Genomic DNA, 18,316 nt, shown 5'->3' with positions numbered 1-18,316 from the left:
CTTGGCAGTTCTGAAGCACGGTCTAAATCTGAAATCAACCAAAGCATTCAAGGAAAAGGGCATGGATGTGAGATCCAGTGGGACTGGCAGAAGATTTGCTACAGGTACAGTAAACCCCCAGCTCTCTATATTTTAGGTCAGTTAGGTGTATTTCATTGCCGAGTAATATTGAGAATTTTCTCATGAGTTCAATGTTTAGTTTATTCAGACAGGCTGCAAATTGTCTTCTATTCTTTTGTAAAAAGCACTTTTATTGTGGCTGCTCCCTTAACACCATCTTTACAATTAGGTCACCTGCTTTTTTTCCCAAAAACGTTTACAGAGGGAAAAAAAATTAATTATCATTTTATAATTGCAGTAATTTCCAATGGAATTTAAAATTATGAAAAGGTCTCTTAGGCAGTAACTTCAGCAGCTTTTTGTAGTTTTATTTTTTTTTCTTCATCTTATTAAGTAATGAGGGTATGAATTAAAATATTTAATGTATCTGTTCCTTTTCTGAGCGCAAGCAAGCATGAGCTGACCTAAAGAAATTTTCTGAGGACTACAAAAAACTTGTTCTGCTGTTGTCTTTGTATGAGTTTACTGATTTGTTAAAGGTTTTCTTTGTAGGATCTTCATGATCTTCCTTGGCTGTGGAGATCATGCTGGAGTAAGTGTGTTTGTTTTTTTTCCAATAACTTTTACAAGATATTCTACTGTGCCTGAATGCAACCATTTCTTACTTTTTGAGGTTTCTGAAATTTAGCACCCATGTACATCGATGTTATTGATAGGAAAATAAACTTTCTTCATCAAATGTTGTGAAAGTACCCTTTGATACATTTTTGCAGTCATTTGATTATTCATTTTCTTATTTGTGATTACTGATAACTGAGTTTTAAGCCAGTCCTTTGGTCAGTACAGAACCCCACTCACTTCAAATGCCTTAACCATTCAATTGTACATTTTTTTTAAACCATGGTTCCCATAGCTGGGATTTGAAAGCTGGCTCCCAGTTTAAAAGTACTGGGTACAATACATGAATTAACCTTGGTTGCAATGCCAGTCAATTTCAGGACAACCTTATCTACACATTTACTAGCTCATACAGGACAATTTTATTTTCTTTAATTAGTCTATCATGCATATCTTTGGACTGATATAGGAAACCAGCGTAACTGGAAAAAAGGTCATCCTGCCAAACCATTGGGTTATAGCAGGGAATTTTAGCAGAAAGCTACTGGGATCTTCATGTCTTCTGGTAAGGACAGTTAGGGCAGGACTGGGCAGGAGTACAAGGCCCTTTAAAAAAATATATCTTGTCCTATGGCGGCAGAGACATCAGGGCCTTTGAGGTTTTTAAGGGGTATTATATTACTTTGAAGGCGTTAACCTTGAAAATGGACATCATATAGGTTTAAAATGGTCTGAACTGGGAGGAATGAAACTAACAACTCTCTTTCATTAAGAAATGGTTTCTTGACATTGAGACAGGAGAGAGAAAAAAAGAGAGCAAACTGTATACAGCTGCTCCTTCAGTCAGATAGTGACCTCATACCTGTTTAGGTTTTTTTGCAGTTTCTCCTAACATCATATCACTGGAACTGACTTGAATGTTCACTGCTTGTAAGCAATACTCAGAATAGAATCATGGGCTTCACATTGTTTGTGTTATGATTCAGTGTACTTTATTATTGCTAAAATTAATGGGTGCCATTTCAGTCACGTTTTTTTTTTTTAAATGAGTGGTGCCATGTTGAGCTGCCTCTGTTACAACACAGTGTTAGTGGATACAGAGCACATCTCCAGAAGTCCCATTATTAACTACACAACAATACAAAAAGTGGCGCATCAGATATGTCATTATCTAAGTTTGCGGTGTAGGAAGAGAATGGGCAAAGGGAAGGAAGAGGATTCATTACCTGGACAGGAGGCCAGACTGGAACGGCAATCAATGTGGCCAGCAGGATGGAGAGATTACTTTGTACCTGGCTGGTATTATTTAGTGGATAGACAAGCGGATACTGAGATTTAGGAGCAGTTCCATCCCCCCTACCATACCATGTGTCAGTTGTCCTTGTATGGCAACCCAGGCTGGACACGTGCAGGGGAGTCCAGAAGTGCAGTCCTGTCGGGGTCCCTGGGGATCGACAGAGCGCTTCCAGGCAGACATGGCAGAGCACAAGAAGTATTCCTGGGTCCATATTTTAAACACAGGAGGATGTAAGGAGGAAGAATTATTGTGTATTTTATGATCATTTATAATTGTGGCTAATAACTGAAGTGACGATTGTGAAGAGGTGCTTTTGTGGAATAAATATTCTTTATTTTATTGTAAAAATGTGTTGGAGGTTACTGTCTTGAGTTTGGGGCTCACTGGCACTCCCTTTTGGTCACAGCACATATTCAAATAAAAAACAAATTTTGTTGGGCATTACTTAACTGGTTTTTGACTTTTGCTTTGATTTTCTTCACTATGATGTCTTGAGTAAAGATTTACCTTTTCAGGTTTCAGTTCTCTGCTAGTCTTACAGTTCTTCTCCCAGTCATCTCTTTAAACCTTCTTTAATAACCTTGATATTAGAAACCAAAAGTAAGTGGTATCGGACCATTGCATAAATGAGCACATACACATGTGGGAGAGTAACATCTAGACATATCACTTTCTTACTTGATCACTAGTACTCTGTAACTGTGTGCAATTGTTACATACACTGCAGTGACTCATTTTTGCTGATCTTAGTTTTAAATATGTCTGAGCCTATTAAATATATGTTAAAACTTACTGATCACCAAACACATGAGTATATAGAAATATATGTTGGCTTCTGTGTGCCACAGCTGATCATACCTTCTAGAAATCTGCTTTCTGTACACAAACAGCAAGAATAAGAAAGACTGATGGAAAGAATCACTCCAAGAATCACTTTAGGGCGGAGTGGTGGCTCTGAGGCTAAGGATCTGTGCTGGTATCCCGAAGGTTGCCGGTTCAAATCCCTGTCACTACCAAAAAGGCCACTGCTCTGCTGGGCCCTTGAACAAGGCCCTTAACCTGTAATTGCTCCAGGGGCGCTGTGCAATGGCTGACCCTGCGCTCTGACCCCAAGGGGTATGCGAAAACTACCAAATTCCTAATACAAGAAATTGTATAAGGCGAAATAAAGAACAAAAAAAAAAACAAAAAAAAAAAAGAGCATGCACTATGAATGTGACTCGCTTTGTATGGCATGAGAATTTGTGAAGATCTTGCCTTTGGCTGTAAAGCAATTTGAGCTATATCATTTTTATGAAAATGTGCCAAACAAATAAATGTTGTTATTGTTGTGAAATGGACATATTAAATTCAAGTTCATATTTTTTTTAATGTGTATTCCCATGCAAGACACACAGTTAATACTACGTCATACATTAAATATACCCTTAGATGATGCATGAAAGAAAACCTATGCAATTTTCAGTATGAATACTTACTGAGTAACCTTATGACCCAGGTGGAAACTGCCCCTGAAAGTAGAGGGGCAGTTTCTAATGATCCTGTAGTATTTGCCAGAATGAAGAAGAGAGAGAGGAGAAATATAGATTATTGTTGAGGTCTTTAATTATACTGGTTACCTAGGAGAAAAATCATTTTGTTTTAAGTAACATTTGTAAGAAACACTATAAATACTGATTAATTTTGATATTGTGCAATATCTGCTTTTTTAAGACTTGGTAGAAGTTGAACAGGGTGACTATATAATTACTACTCCTACTCCCACCACCAAAAGACTAAATTTAAATCTTGATTTGGTCATTCTTGGTGTGGAGCTCACACATTAGAAATTTTAATATAACTCCAAAAATCTCCCACTCATCATAACCCTTTGCTTCCTGTATTTGAAACAATTTTGTTCCCACCCTGCAAAACTCACAATTCTGCTGATATAGGTTTTAATTCTCCACAGCCATAAAGCACAGTAAGTGGATGCAGAAAATGGATTCATGAATTGATAAACCTTGAACAGCAGAACTGAACATACATGCAGACATTTCTAAACCCACTAAATCTAATTTAGAGAATCAGGGAGTCCAAGCTTACCAAAGCAGCAATGGATTCAAGACAGAAGCCAGTCCTGGAGAAGGCATCAATCCATTGCAAGGTACATTTTTACAGATCGATAGAAATGGAGATGTTAATTTAACTCGGCAAAGTGTTTGGGTTGTGAAGGGCATTGCACCCAAATACAGGGAGCTTGTGCAGCCACATCAGAAATATCATTCCAAGCATGAATCAAATCCCAGTATTTTCTTTTTTAAAATGTATAAGCATATGAAAGCGAAGCTAATTATTATACGTTCTTGACATTTTTTATTATTCATTGGCTTTGACAGATTACTAAACAAGGAGTGAGGGGAGATTTAAGGAATGAGAAACTGAAGCTTTTGTGAGTTAGAATTAGCAGTTTGTCAATAATCAATGGTTGTTCTGGTTACATATGACATATGCAGTGACTAAAGACTGACAAAATCTGAACAGAAGTGTCAAGGTGTAACAGAGATGGCTGTTAGTTGTAAGTTTGGTGATTCAGTTATGTCAGTAGTGTAGCCGCTGAAGTATAAGGCGAGATCAAGCATGGGTAAAACATGTGTCAAAAGAAATCTTTCAGTCCAAAAGTTTGTTTTAAAAGTATTTAGTGAAAGTTAAAAATCAAATAATCCACACAAGAATAAAGTAGTTACACACGTAGAATAAAAGGCAATAAAAAGGAAAAATGTATCTTCTCTAAACTTCGCTTTTCTTGAGAAACTTTAGTTATTTCTGTACTTAAAAGTTCTTTACTTCTTCTTCTATACTTGATTCTTAACTTCTTATATACTTAAAGATTCTTAGCTTCTTCTCCTGTACGCTTTAAACGTACGGCTTTGCACTTAAATAAGCACGAGTTACTTCACACACTTAAAAGGTCAATAGGCACATAGGCACGGGCATGGTTTAAAACCTTGAGCCCTCTACGCCTTACACATGGCAAGGCTGGTCACAAACTGAGAATAATATTTAGTCAGAGCTGTTAGAAATGGCAAGAATATACCAATTCAATTCTACTTATGGGGGTTATAGGAACCTCCCATAGATTATGCATCTAGTAAAATATTGATGAATCTAGGAAATGGCTCTTACAAGTAGCTTTAATCTCATTCTTGAGAAAATCTTTCTTTTTTATTAATTAATGGCACTTAGTATACTCTAAATATAACAACCTTCTCCCTTATTTAGTGTTGTCATGATTCTGACAGATTGCTCTGCTTCAACAAAGTACACACATACGGCAATAGATACACACTCCATGAAATGTGTGTTCCTTAAAAATGCAGCCCTGCAGAAAGCTGGATCTTCAGAGTAGAAACAAATTTATGGTCAGAATTCTGTTTTTTAAGAGCCTCCACTGCACCACCAGTATTGGAGTACCAAGTCCAACAAGGTTGCTCAGGGTGCTGGAACCAGGATCCAGTGATCTACAGCCCCTGACCTTTTGCAAAGTCAAGGAGCATAGAGCCGTTTTCACCGCAGTCACTAGACCCATGGGGACCGACACAGTCATCGTAGCCAACCCTGTTTGTGCCAGTGGTCGCATTGAAATCACCCGTGACCAGAGGAGTGTCACCTCGTGGGCACCCATCAATCACCCAACTTCCAAAACACTATGTGTGGATATGAGTTGGAAAACTGATAAATGGATCAATTTCAAGAATGAAACGCTATACAGCAAAAAAGTGCAACGTAAATACAAATATTCAAAAGCATACATACATACTGTACATACAAATTAGTTTATGGTAAAGGCTATTTGAGAGAGTTACAAAAATGAGTAGGACATTCCCAAAACATTTGACTTAGCAATGCAGGTACTTGATAACATTGTGCACAGGTTGGGCTTTGCTCAGTGTCAGCTGGTGAAAAAATTTTGGGTGGGGGGACCAACTGAAGCAGCACATATCTATTACATAGTGCCTTTCACTTCTGTCTGTCTGTCTAGCTATGTGTTTGTCTGTCGATCTATCATGTAGTGCCTTTCTTATCATCCATCCATCTATCTATCTGTTCATTCCATAGGCTCTCATTGTGTCAATGTACATCTAGGCCTGTCCAGTACAAGACCCAAAGGACAAATCCAGGCTAAAATGTATTATACTTTTTCCACCATGCTGATTCCACCTTTCCCATTTCTACTGTGCTCTAAAACTTCTGTTCGTGACATCCACAGTCCCCTTATTTTTCCAATAACCTGCCCTTTAAATGTGTAATGGAGCAGGTGCACCTGCCACCCAAATGTTACACTACACCGGTCTCTAAATTACCCAGTCCTCTGACAACTTGCCCAGTTCCCCATTATGATAAAACTCACACCATAATATCTGCACCCCTACCTCTGTAATCTTCCAATAATGTGAACTTCCGTCTGTCCTATAACATGTCTGTAGCATTATGTCCAATCCAAATCTTATTACTCTGCTAATACAGTGCTCAGTCCTTGGCCATTTCCACTGTACTCCATAAATCCACATCACACAATCACTAGTCCTGCATTCCAGTGTATCATTTAGCACACCCACAGAGTCATTCCCTCCCTTATTTTATTCTACACCTGCTGCCAGTGCACCATTTTACATTGCAAGATCCACAGACACCCCACATCTTAAAACATAACTCACTCCTTGAGCTGTCTTGTGCTACACCCACAGGACAAGTCCAAATTAAATCTTATTGTGTCTTTATGATCAGAATACCTATTGTATATTTCCTTGAACATAAATTTTGCCCTCCTTTCCTTCAGTCCTGAAAATGTCTCAATTACTTTCTGATTAAATTGAGTCATTTCACTAAGCCTGCAAAAAATGTAGCCTCATGCTATTGTCTAGATAAGTGTTTCCCAACCTTTTTTTCTGTACTGGCACACTTTTTGTAGCCAAAATCATCCCAAAGAACATCTTACTAACCACAAACACTTGCTCTACAGCCCGAAGCTGCTATGCCCCTTTGCCTGCACCTGTCTGCTACAGAGGCAACTCGGGTGTGCACTATCCACCAGCCCTGTGAGTCACTCTGGTGACCACACATCCAGGGCAGATAGACTCTATCAGCCAGGAGACATGTCCGAAGTGCTCAAACATAGCGATTGCGGAGGTGCTTTTATGCCAGATTCTCCAGGTACTCCTATCCTCTTGCGATAGGTCTTGACTACCTGCGGAGCTTGTTCCTCTCCGGTTCTTCCCAAGTCAGCTATACTATTATTTCCACGGCACACCTGGGTAGGTCTCATGGCAAGCCTCTGTGCAGCGGCACACTGGTTGAAAAACGCTGGTCTAGATTAGTGCGGCTGCTTTCATTTTTCAAAAAGATGTTTTAGGTCTCATTCCCCCATTGTTGTCCACAAAGCTTTGGTACTATCACTTTGAAAACATCAAACAGTGAAAGCAAAAAAAACACATTACTTATAATACATCCCATTAATCAACTCTGTTTGTTGTAACAAAAGCGAGAAAAAGTCTAGGTGTAAATTCATCTTTTTTTCTTCAAGTGAATGATTTATGAAAAGGTGTTTCATTAATGAAATGAGTTCTACTTTAAGTTGCCATCTCTGTAAAATCACCCACACTTATCTGTAGTTATGTTAATAGCAGGTGTGAACTGTGAACCATGGATGTGAACATGAAGTAGTGCATCGATAATTGTCCAATCACATCTCTCTATATAAAAGAAAATCCTGGAATGGAAAGCAAATGCAAGGCTACGATACGTGATAATCTCGTAAGACATTTTAAAGACCCGCAAGACCAAAGACACACCCTACTTGCAATCTATCAAATAGGACAATAGGCACCAAAACATTGTCTTGTGAAGGATTTGAGCACACACAGATCCAGGGCTCTCAGCGCATATAAAGCGTATAAGGACAGTACGTTATAAATTAAATGTCGACATCTAAACGAAGAAGAGAGCAGCACGGACAAAAGAGACTCAAATGTGTTGGACAGAAAAAAGAGCAAAAAAGAATAATCAAGGTGCAAATTCAGAAAATAAGGAAAGTAATTATCAGCCCGGAACAAGTGGAATTAAAAAAAAAGCATGTCCAATCTGGCTCAGAATTAAAAGACAATGAGTAAAAGAAAGTAGAACTTCATAAATACATTTATAAACGTTGGTGCTAAACACATGCAGAGCAGGTTAGAGACTATGAAACCAGGGAAATTAGAAAGGCTCAAAAAAAAAAAACTGCAGTATACATATGTGGAGAAAGTTAAAGGATATGAAAGTAGGAAAATTAGAAAATATAAAAAAAGAAAGTAAAGATCGCAGTAGTGCAAACAAACAAACTGCCTCATTTAACTATGCACCAGTCTAACTTTGGTTTTGCACAATAATTACTACACTATTGCACCTTAACACTTAATTCTACATTATTCACATAATTGTACTTATTTATTAGATAGATAGATAGATAGATAGATACTTTATTAATCCCGATGGGAAATTCACATTATTATGTTCTACTATACTGTTACCTTTCAATCTATGACTTTTTGTTAATCTAACTGATATTCTTCTAACTTTGCACAGTTTTTGATAAGCGGATCAGGATGCATTTCACTGTGTGTTGTCCTGTATAACTATGCATGTGACAAATAAAGAATCTTGAGAATTTCAAAAACAGAGTTTACCGCACATACATTTATTGGTTACTTTGTTCATGTATATATATTTATCTGTCTGCTTATTTAAAAAGCTACATTTACCCCAGGAGTCAAAAACGTTCTGTCTATCCCTTGTACAAAAACCTAGACAAAAGCTGGGGTATCACCTTGGTAACCCCATGTACTTTTGGAACTGTGAGAGGAAAATAGCACAACTTTACAGACAGGAGTCCAATGCAGAACTCTACTTACTTTGTTACTTTGTAAAAAAAAAAAAAAATATATTAACTGCTGATGATGTAGATTGTTTTGTCTATGCTGAAATTCCAAACAGAGAAACCTATCCTGACCTCATTAAAAAGATTCAGCATATTGGGACTCGCAAGATTACAAATATTGTTTTTACAGAAGTTCTGAAATAATAGTAAAACTAATGAAATAGCAACAATTCAAAGAAAAAAAAAATCTTAAAAGTGTGTATCCGGAAAACCAAACATGGAGGTTGGCGAGCGAAGCGAGCAGGGGGTGAAGCCCCCTAGTTAGATTAAAAATAAAACCTAAAACAATAGTAATTCATTGCCAATAAATGTGGGAGTGTTTGAGTCACATAGAGCTGTGTCACTGGAAAAATCTGAAAATAACCAATTACAGGGGAGCCTCAGGTCACCTGCTTGCCAAAATATCAAGGACTTACATAGACTCTCATTTGGCTGGTGTTGTTCACTCCAGAAATACAGGTATTCACATAGAATTTTTTTTTTAATTCACACAGAAATTAAACAAATACAAGTTGGAACCACTTTTTAATGGATGTTGGCATGTGCTGATACCTGGCACACTGTGCAAAAAAGCAAATTTATTTAATGATTATTTTGCATTACCACCCCATATTCAATCCACCATTGGTCTTGCTGTAGGTACATTTTAGAGTTTTTCTAAGTACATAGAATTTAAGATATGTGTGAACAATGAACACATTTTTATTGTATTAATGCATACCTGGTGAATATTGATATAGAATGAATTTTATGAATGGCAAAATTCCATTCCTTTTCTTCATCCATACTAACCAGTATCACCTCAAGGAGATAGATATAGGTGAAAGATAAAGAAAGATGGACAGTTGGCTTTTCATAAAATCTTTGATTTGTATATAGAAGAAAAACTGTGTCGCTGGAAGATTAAATTTGAACCATAATCATTCAAAAATTGCAAATACATTACATTATCATGGCAGTGTTGTAGAAAATCCATGAATCTGGCAATGTACTTGAGCTGGGACTGTTTTCAGAGTTTCGGTAAATATGTTTTAGCTGCCATTTCATGTAAGGGGTTGATTATCAACCACATGCCTTCATGGCGCATTATTTCTGGGATTGTTGTGCTGATGTTGCCAAATAGCAAGAATCCATGCTGCTGGTGACCCATTGTGTCATCACTGGCATGATTAGGTAGGCCGTGCATACTTAGGTTGAATAATACTCCATCTGCTCTGCTGCAGCCAGACATGAATGATGTCAGTTTTAAATAGAGTATACCCACAAATAGTAATTTTGCTACTGCCAGAACTTTACACATGCTAATAGGTGTCCTTAGTCAGGTGCAAATTATTGTACATACTGCACAAAACAAATTATGCCCTCAGTTAGCCACCTGGTTTCATAGTGACTTGCTCAATTTTTTCTTTTGTTTTTCGAAATTTATGCTCAAGATATCCTTACAAATCCAGGGTCTGGGACAATGTTAGTACAGGACAATATTGTCAATTATCGGATTAGATTCTTCACTGCCATGTCATTCAACCATATCGCAGAGCAACAGGAGGATCTCCTGTTCTTTAACAGAGAGACTTTATCTTTAGTGACAACCACCTTTTAATTTGGTGCTGTTTATTTTATCTTTAAATGCTGTCCTGTCTCTTTACATAGAGGCAGACTTAAAGGTATGGTTTATTTTCACATATCCACTTATTGGTAACATCCAGGATCTCAAACACAATACAATGTTTGAGACCATGCAAAACATGGTCATTTTGAGAATATCTATCTATCTATCAAGTTAATGACTATTTGCCTATCATGCTTGGGCTTTAATAAGCAGGACATTTTTCAGTGTACTAATCAGATTAGCTATCTTGTTTTCTCATAAATCACATAATCTTATACTCTCAATTCCTCTCATTTCTCCTGCCTGGGAGCTCATATACCAACTGGTCAAAGTTAATTATGCTACGGTAGAACCCCACCTTTTTCCCAGCCCAGAACTCACTTCTGGATCAAGGCTGAATTTACCAAAATATTTCTTAACACGTTGTGATGATTTCATGCAGCATTGTCTCTTTGTGGTTCTTGAATGCAGTGTATGATTCATTTAATAAGCTTAACAACGTTCACTATGCTGAGCTGTTCTGAGGTTTTCATCTGGCACATTTCTGACTACCTAATTCACCAGGGGCCTCATGCATAACGCCGTGCGTAGAATTCGCACTATAACATGACGTAAGTACAAAAGCCGAAATGTGCTTACGCACAGAAAAATCCAGATGCAGGAATCTGTGCGTTCGCCAACTTCCGTGTTCTTCCGCTACATAAATCCCACTCAGCGTGGAAATAAACGCACATGCACACGCTTGCTGTCCCACCCCAACTCCTCCCAGTATTACGCCTCTTTGAATATTAAAATCAATATAAATAGCCCTTAAGCCCAGCGTTCTGTTAAAAGGCAATGGCAAAAGTACGAGGAAAAACAGAAGAATTTCAGCGAATACCAAATGGAGGCAAAGAAAAACATACTATTTGTTGGTTAAAACAGTTATATAAGCAACAAAAGGAAGTTGATTGAGTGACAGATTCACTCAAGTTCACAAAGTCACACAGTGCCCGAAATAAAAAAAAAGTTGTCACATATCAAAGTCGGTGTGAAAAGGCGACTTGTAGCCCAACGTCTGAGTGTCATATGAAAGCTTATTAGGGTACAGTGAAAAAAGCACGAAATGTCAACTTTAATCTCGAAATTTCCACTTTAATTACGTAGTTTATTTTGTCATTAAAGTAGAACATCATAAACTTCATCTTAAAATCATTTATTTTACTAGTTTCTCAAATCCCATCGTAACTAAAGTAGCACGTTAAATGCTTTGTTCTGTATTTGATCTTCTATGTGTGTGAATCACTACCTGCTTCTTAAACGAGCTTTCTCTTTCTCCGACAGGACACATAATCCATTACATTCATGATATTACAGCTGTCTGAATAATTAAAATACTGAGATGTATACGTGATATCTTTTTCATGATGATAGGAATGAAAGCATGTTATTAAACATGGGAACATGGTGGTGCAGTGATTGGTCGTGTCTCACGCAAGAGGCTTGCTGCGCCATGCGCCACCTTCGATGAAATAATTTATAACAGAAGTACTGTCTCTTTCAAACGTACTTAAACGTATTTGGAATACTATGGCTATTCCCTGTACCATTATATTGCTGCAGGTTAATTACAATCAGATACATTACACTAATAAACAATATGCAGTTAGTTTCAGTGTATTTAGAAAGCCGCGTCAGGAATGTGGATCTAAGAAAGAAAGGGTGACCACACAGAAACAGTAGCACTGCTTTGACGTTGGGTGCCGCCAGTCTGCAAAACCGAGCGGAGAAATTGCGTACGCCAGGGTATGAGGTACCGTGGAAATGTGCGTGGCCTTATGCCAAGTTTAGGTTTTATACATCGCGATTTGAGCATGGAAACGTTCGTACGCAACATTTCTGTGCGTGCGCACCGTTTATACATGAGGCCCCAGGTGAGAATTTTGAATGAAACGCTTTCCACTTCCCATCTCTTGTTGTCTAAGCAGACTTTAGCATGGACTTTCCACTCCCTTCTATGGCTGTACTTGGCTAATTTCTCATGGAATAGCACTCCATATGCCATCTCTGGGATTTGAAAAGTCTCAGAAAGTCCTCTATACTATGTAACTTTGTGATATGTAAACCTGCACATTTGACCCAAAAGAACGTATTAAAGCAAAATTAAAGATGTTTAGTACTGTACATAGCTCCATGTTTCCCAAGAGAGATTCTTACATACAGTGTGTTATCACTTAGCACCTTAAACACAGGCAATTAGCAAAATACAGTAGTAAAATGAAGTTTAGAAGACTTGTCCAAACCTTATAGGTTCTCTTTGTCACGAAGCTTACTAAGCCATAATCATGGCTGTCTTATTTCTGTACGAGTTGGTGTTTTCATTTTTTTCACTGCACTCATTTGTAGTTTTTGATTGACATTGAGAATCTTGGTTTCTCCAGAAGAAAGGCATTAATATTAGAGCCTTTATATCACAGGGGACTTGCCCCAAGTACACTTGGATATACAGTATCATCGGGATGATCATCTCATGAAGCAAATATCCATGTTTTCTTTGCCTGGAAAATGCAAGCTGTGTACTTTTTTGTATGTTCCTTCATTTACTACAATAACAGTAATTTTATTTATTTGTATGTTTTTTATGCTTTTAGAAGGTTGCTAGTATATGTTTTAGTTACAATCTGTTAAGCTCTATGAACAGCTTTAACTAATTCACTATGCAATTAATTAATAAACTAGCTGTACTACCTGGCCATGTCCGTGAAATTGAGACACAATGGGCTGTCAATTAATCAGATATAGCTGAAGTACTATGTAACTAAGTACTTTTCTGTATACAATTTTTTATATATATATAAAAAAACAAGGACTGATATTATTGGCAGGCAGTGTGGTATAATGGGCAACTCACTTAACCTGCCTGTGTTCCAACTGGAAAAACAAAAGACATTTAAACCATTGAATCTCAGATATTGCCTTGGATAAAGTTGTTAGCCAAAAAAGAAATAGTAATACTATCTGTATTTTTACGTCACTGAAGCTGCTTACTCTTAAACGTACAATATTCAATTGCACATGAGTAAAACGTTCCTGCATTAGATTATTTTATCCTTTTCCTAGTGACCCTTGTTTTGTTGATTGTCATTGCAAAACACAATTTTACAGGAAAATATTCTTTTGGATTGAAATACGTAATCAGTAGGAATATAATATGAAATTTCAGTATTTGTTACTATAATTATTAGATGTACACTTTTTCACTTGTTGTTTGTTCGCTCATGTATTTCTTACTGTGTTTTTCATCAGTTGTATGTTCAAGCTTGTCTTTTTTTTTCCCCCTATAGGCAGACAAAGTGTTAACACCAAATTGTGTTTTACTTTTAACAGGAATGATTTTTACTGGTTACATATTTAGATGGCCAATACAATGAATTGAATGTTTTTACTTCTGGGTTATTTTTTTCTTGCTTGAAGTGGAAGAAAATAAGTGCCAGTATACTATATTTTGGATTATTCTTAAATGATTGGGGTTCCTCCTTTAAAGTTTGCAGATCCAAATTAATATTTTAAAAAGTTTGTAACTTGTTGCTGGGGTGTTGTATCCAATTCAAAAACTGGGGGAAGGGGGTACTAGGGACTTAAGTGGATGCAACAGGGACATACCAGTTCAAAGTATGCAGATGTGCATGTAAAAGATTTTGGAGGGCAGGGTGGGGTCCCCATTCAGAGTCCGTAGATGCAAAGGTATGTTATAATGGAATATATCATGTTGGACCCATTTAAGCTTATGCCATTGGTCCCAGCTTGTACTGGATCCAGGAACACAATTCAGTATATGACGGCTGGTTTGCTTATTTAACAGGGTGTAGATTGGAGTATTACATGCATTGGTCTGATCACAATCTGATTATTTGGGGATTACCTGCCAGGTAATACTTGTGGTTGGTTGGCCAGTCTGCAAATATCCACCATGATCTCTCAGTTGCAAGAAGCAGATCATAGACATGTTATATAGTACCTGCCAAATAACTCAGAGTACACAACACATGTTTCACCCTATTTGAGGCTCATCAGGTGTGTGCACTTTTGCTTCCCCTTGTGGGGATCAAACCTCTGACATTGGAGCCTATATAACATGTCTATGATCTGCTTCTCGCAACTGAGAGGATGTAGTGGATATATGCTGGCTTGCCAACCAACCACAAGTGCTACGATATATAATAAAGTATGTGTGTGAAAAGATATAATGTAAATGGACCACAAAATGAAACATACATTTTTCTCCTTTGTCTCACAGAGCTCAATTCGGGTCTCCCCTGCAGCTACGAGGAGCCAAGTACACGTCTAAAGCAAGTGGAAATGGATGCAAGCAAGGTGTCTGGCCCTTGGCCATCTCTGCACATCAATATTAATAGCAAGGTAGTATAATTTTTTTTTTTTTTTAATGCCAGGGGTTCCCATGCTTATGAACTCAGCAAATTCAGCTTTTGTTTTATTTCTGAGTGTATATTCACTAAGAAAACCAATGAAAAAATACTGACTATTAACTGTTGTTTATTTTAGATATATTTTAGTATGCAACAGATTTGAAGAAATGATCCCTTTCAGTTTCACAGTTTAAGGCATTTCCAGGACCTCCAGCAGTATGTATGACCTGTCTTTTCATGCCTTCAGAATTGTTATTTCATACACAACACTAACAGTCTGTTGTAGTCAACAGCATAATTTAAAAACACCAGTGGGCAGTTACTTGGTGATATTTACAGTAATGTCAATTTTATATTTCAACTTTACAGAAGGCATTATCACAAGACGCTACACGGTAACTAAATGCAAAGCAAGAGAATTGAGGGCTCCATACACTAACTGATGAGATGAGTAGGAAATCTATAATTAGTGTACAGCTCAAATGCCTTTTGGTAAGCAGTAAACATAACCAAGTGCATTTATGGGATCCTTTTAGTGTGTTAGTAGTACAGACTTACTCTTCTCAAGTCTTAGAAAGCAGTAATTGTTTTGTTGATGTTGCATCTGGGCTTCTTGGCCTAAGAAAACCAGTGATACTAATATAGCAATTAGAAGCCAAGTTAACTATAAAGTTAGCAAAGGAGCACTATTCTCTAGTTCGAGCTAGAACCCAGCACCAAAAAAAAAAAGCTGAAAGAGAAACTACATTAAGGTTTTCAACCTTTTTTGTAGCAATTATACTGGCTGTCGGGCACAAAGCTACTGTTGCTGGGTGCCAGTGCCTGTACTTTGGCAGGTGACAAACCGTCATTGCCATGTTATAAAATTAAAAACAATTGTAAAAGTATGCGTACTGCTTTTTCTACTTATCTGAACTCTGTATAAAAAAAAAAAAAAAAAAAAAAAAAAATTGAGTCTCCGTTAACTAATAATATTATCTGTTATAGTCTACTATCATTTGTGATTTTGCTTTGTATTTTGTTCCAACCTTTTCCATCAAAAGCAAATATGTTCTTCATTCCTAAAGAGAAATGTATTTGTTCATCACAGCATTTTTTTGAAGATTTTGGTCTCTGAATAAATCTGTGAGAATGATGACAGCTCTTTTCAAAAGAAATGGCACAATATATTACAAACACTTCTGCCAAAAGTTCTGTGTCAGCCCTTTGTAAACAATATTGAATGCCATTGTATAAAAGAAAAGCCACATTAAGAAGCTGGATCTGAATGTATCGTCATATGTTCTACAATTGATGAAATGTAAAATCTAGTTTTAATATTCTGCAATGTGTATACTCCAACAACCTGCTGTAGAACTGCACGTGGTGTATGAAATGCATATGATCATCAGCCACTATCAGTTTAATCATTAATACTTTTTATATAGTGCTTTTCCTGACAAACTTAATCATTAGGCACTTTACATACTGTAGTGAAAATGGTAAAGTCAAACCCATGTAACACACTTTGTAGAATATATAAAAAGTCGTTAAATTTCAGTGTCATTCTCAGTGTATGGCTCAAACAATAGTATAAAAAAGTAGCAAACACAGCAATTATCACTATAGTATTTTCTGAGGAGGGTCCGTCAGATAGTCGAACCTCAGATTCAGGAGGAACAGTGTGGTTTTTGTCCTGGTTGCGGAACAGTGGACCAGCTCTACACCCTTGGCAGGATCCTGGAGGGTGCATGGGAGTTTGCCCAACCAGTCCACATGTATTTTGTGGACTTGGAAAAGGCGTTCGACCGTGTCCCTCTGGGAATCCTGTGGGGGGTGCTCTGAGAGTATGGGGTACCAGACCCCATGATAAGGGCTGTTTGGTCCCTGTACAACCGGTGTCAGAGCTTGGTCCGCATTGCCGGCAGTAAGTCGAACCCATTTCCAGTGAGAGTTGGACTCCGCCAGGGCTGCCCTTTGTCACTGATTCTGTTCATAACTTTTATGGACAGAATTTCTAGGTGCAGCCAGGGCATTAAGGGGATCTGGTTTGGTGGGCTCAGGATTGGGTCACTGCTTTTTGCAGATGATGATGTCCTGTTTGCTTCATCAGGCCGTGATCTTCAGCTGTCTCTGGATCGGTTCGCAGCCAAGTGTGAAGTGGCTGGGATGGGAATCAGCACCTCCAAATCCGAGACCATGACCCTCATCCGGAAAAGGGTGGAGTGCCTACTCAGGGTTTGGGAGCGAGATCTTGCCCCAAGTGGAGGAGTTCAAGTATCTCGGGTCTTGTTCACGAGTGAGGGAAGAATGGAGCGGGAGATCGACAGGTGAATCGGTGCGGCGTCCGCAGTGATGCGGGCTGTGCATTGGACTGTTGTGGTGAAAAAGGAGCTGAGCCGTAAGGCAAAGCTATCAATTTACCAGTCGATCTATGCTCCTACCCTCACCTATGGTCATGAGCCATGGGTAGTGACCGAAAGAACGAGATCGCGAATACAAGCGGCTGAAATGAGTTTCCTCCACAGGCTGTCTGGGCTTTCCCTTAAAAATAGGGTGAGAAGCTCAGTCATCCGGGAGGGGCTCAGAGTAGAGCCGCTGCTCCTCTGCATCGATTAGGATGCCTCCTGGACGCATCCCTGGTGAGGTGTTCCAGGCATGTCTAACCGGGAGGAGGCCCCGGGGAAGATCCAGGACACGCTGGAGGGACTATATCTCTTGGCTGGCCTGGGAACGCCTTGGGATTCCCCCAGAACAGCTAGAAGAAGTGGCCAGGAAGAGGGAAGTCTGGGCATCTCTGCTCAAGCTGCTGCCCCTGCAACCTGATCTCGGATAAGTGGAAGAGGATGGATGGATGAATGGATATTTTCCTTCTTATGTACTATGTATAAATGTCAGTTGTGACCCGCTGGGCTGGCTACTTTGAGCAGTTGTTCAAAGCTGATTCTCTGGCTAGGACGTTGGATATCTTTGGGTCCACGGTTCTTGAGGCTGATCATCCAATTAGCTGTGAACCACCCAATGTCACTGAGATTGCACAGGTGGTGAACCAGCTGAGGGGAGGAAAGGCTGCAGGGATCTGTGTTATCCGGGGTGAACTTCTCCAAGGCTGTTCTCCTGGCATTGCAAGCAATCTTTGCTTCCATTTGGGAGACTGGCATCATCTCAACTAACTGGAAAACGGGACTTCACGTCACTATCTGGAAAGGAAAGGGTGATTGCATGGATTGCAGCAACTACAGGGGGATAACACTGCTCTCGGTGCCGGGTAAGGTCCTTGCTAGGGTCATCCTCAATAGGATCCGTGATCACTTGCTCACCTACCAGTGACTGGAACAGTTTGGTTTTATGCCTAAGAAGTCTACTATCAACCGCATCCTGGCACTGAGGGT

At 38.6% G+C, this 18,316-nt stretch overlaps 1 protein-coding gene across 1 annotated transcript in view; it reads left to right on the top strand.

Annotated features, from left to right (window-relative positions):
* The window catches only part of epb41l4b (erythrocyte membrane protein band 4.1 like 4B), a 547,093-nt gene that overhangs the window by 443,172 nt on the left and 85,605 nt on the right, over positions 1-18,316 (top strand). Inside the window, exon 17 of the mRNA XM_051936130.1 lies at positions 14,816-14,937. Within this exon, the coding sequence (XP_051792090.1) occupies positions 14,816-14,937 (122 nt within the window). The remainder of the gene's footprint in view (positions 1-14,815; positions 14,938-18,316) is intronic.

This window comes from Erpetoichthys calabaricus, chromosome 13 (assembly GCF_900747795.2).
Source record: "Erpetoichthys calabaricus chromosome 13, fErpCal1.3, whole genome shotgun sequence".
NCBI lineage: Eukaryota > Metazoa > Chordata > Cladistia > Polypteriformes > Polypteridae > Erpetoichthys > Erpetoichthys calabaricus.
This window is presented reverse-complemented; position numbering and strand designations above follow the sequence as displayed.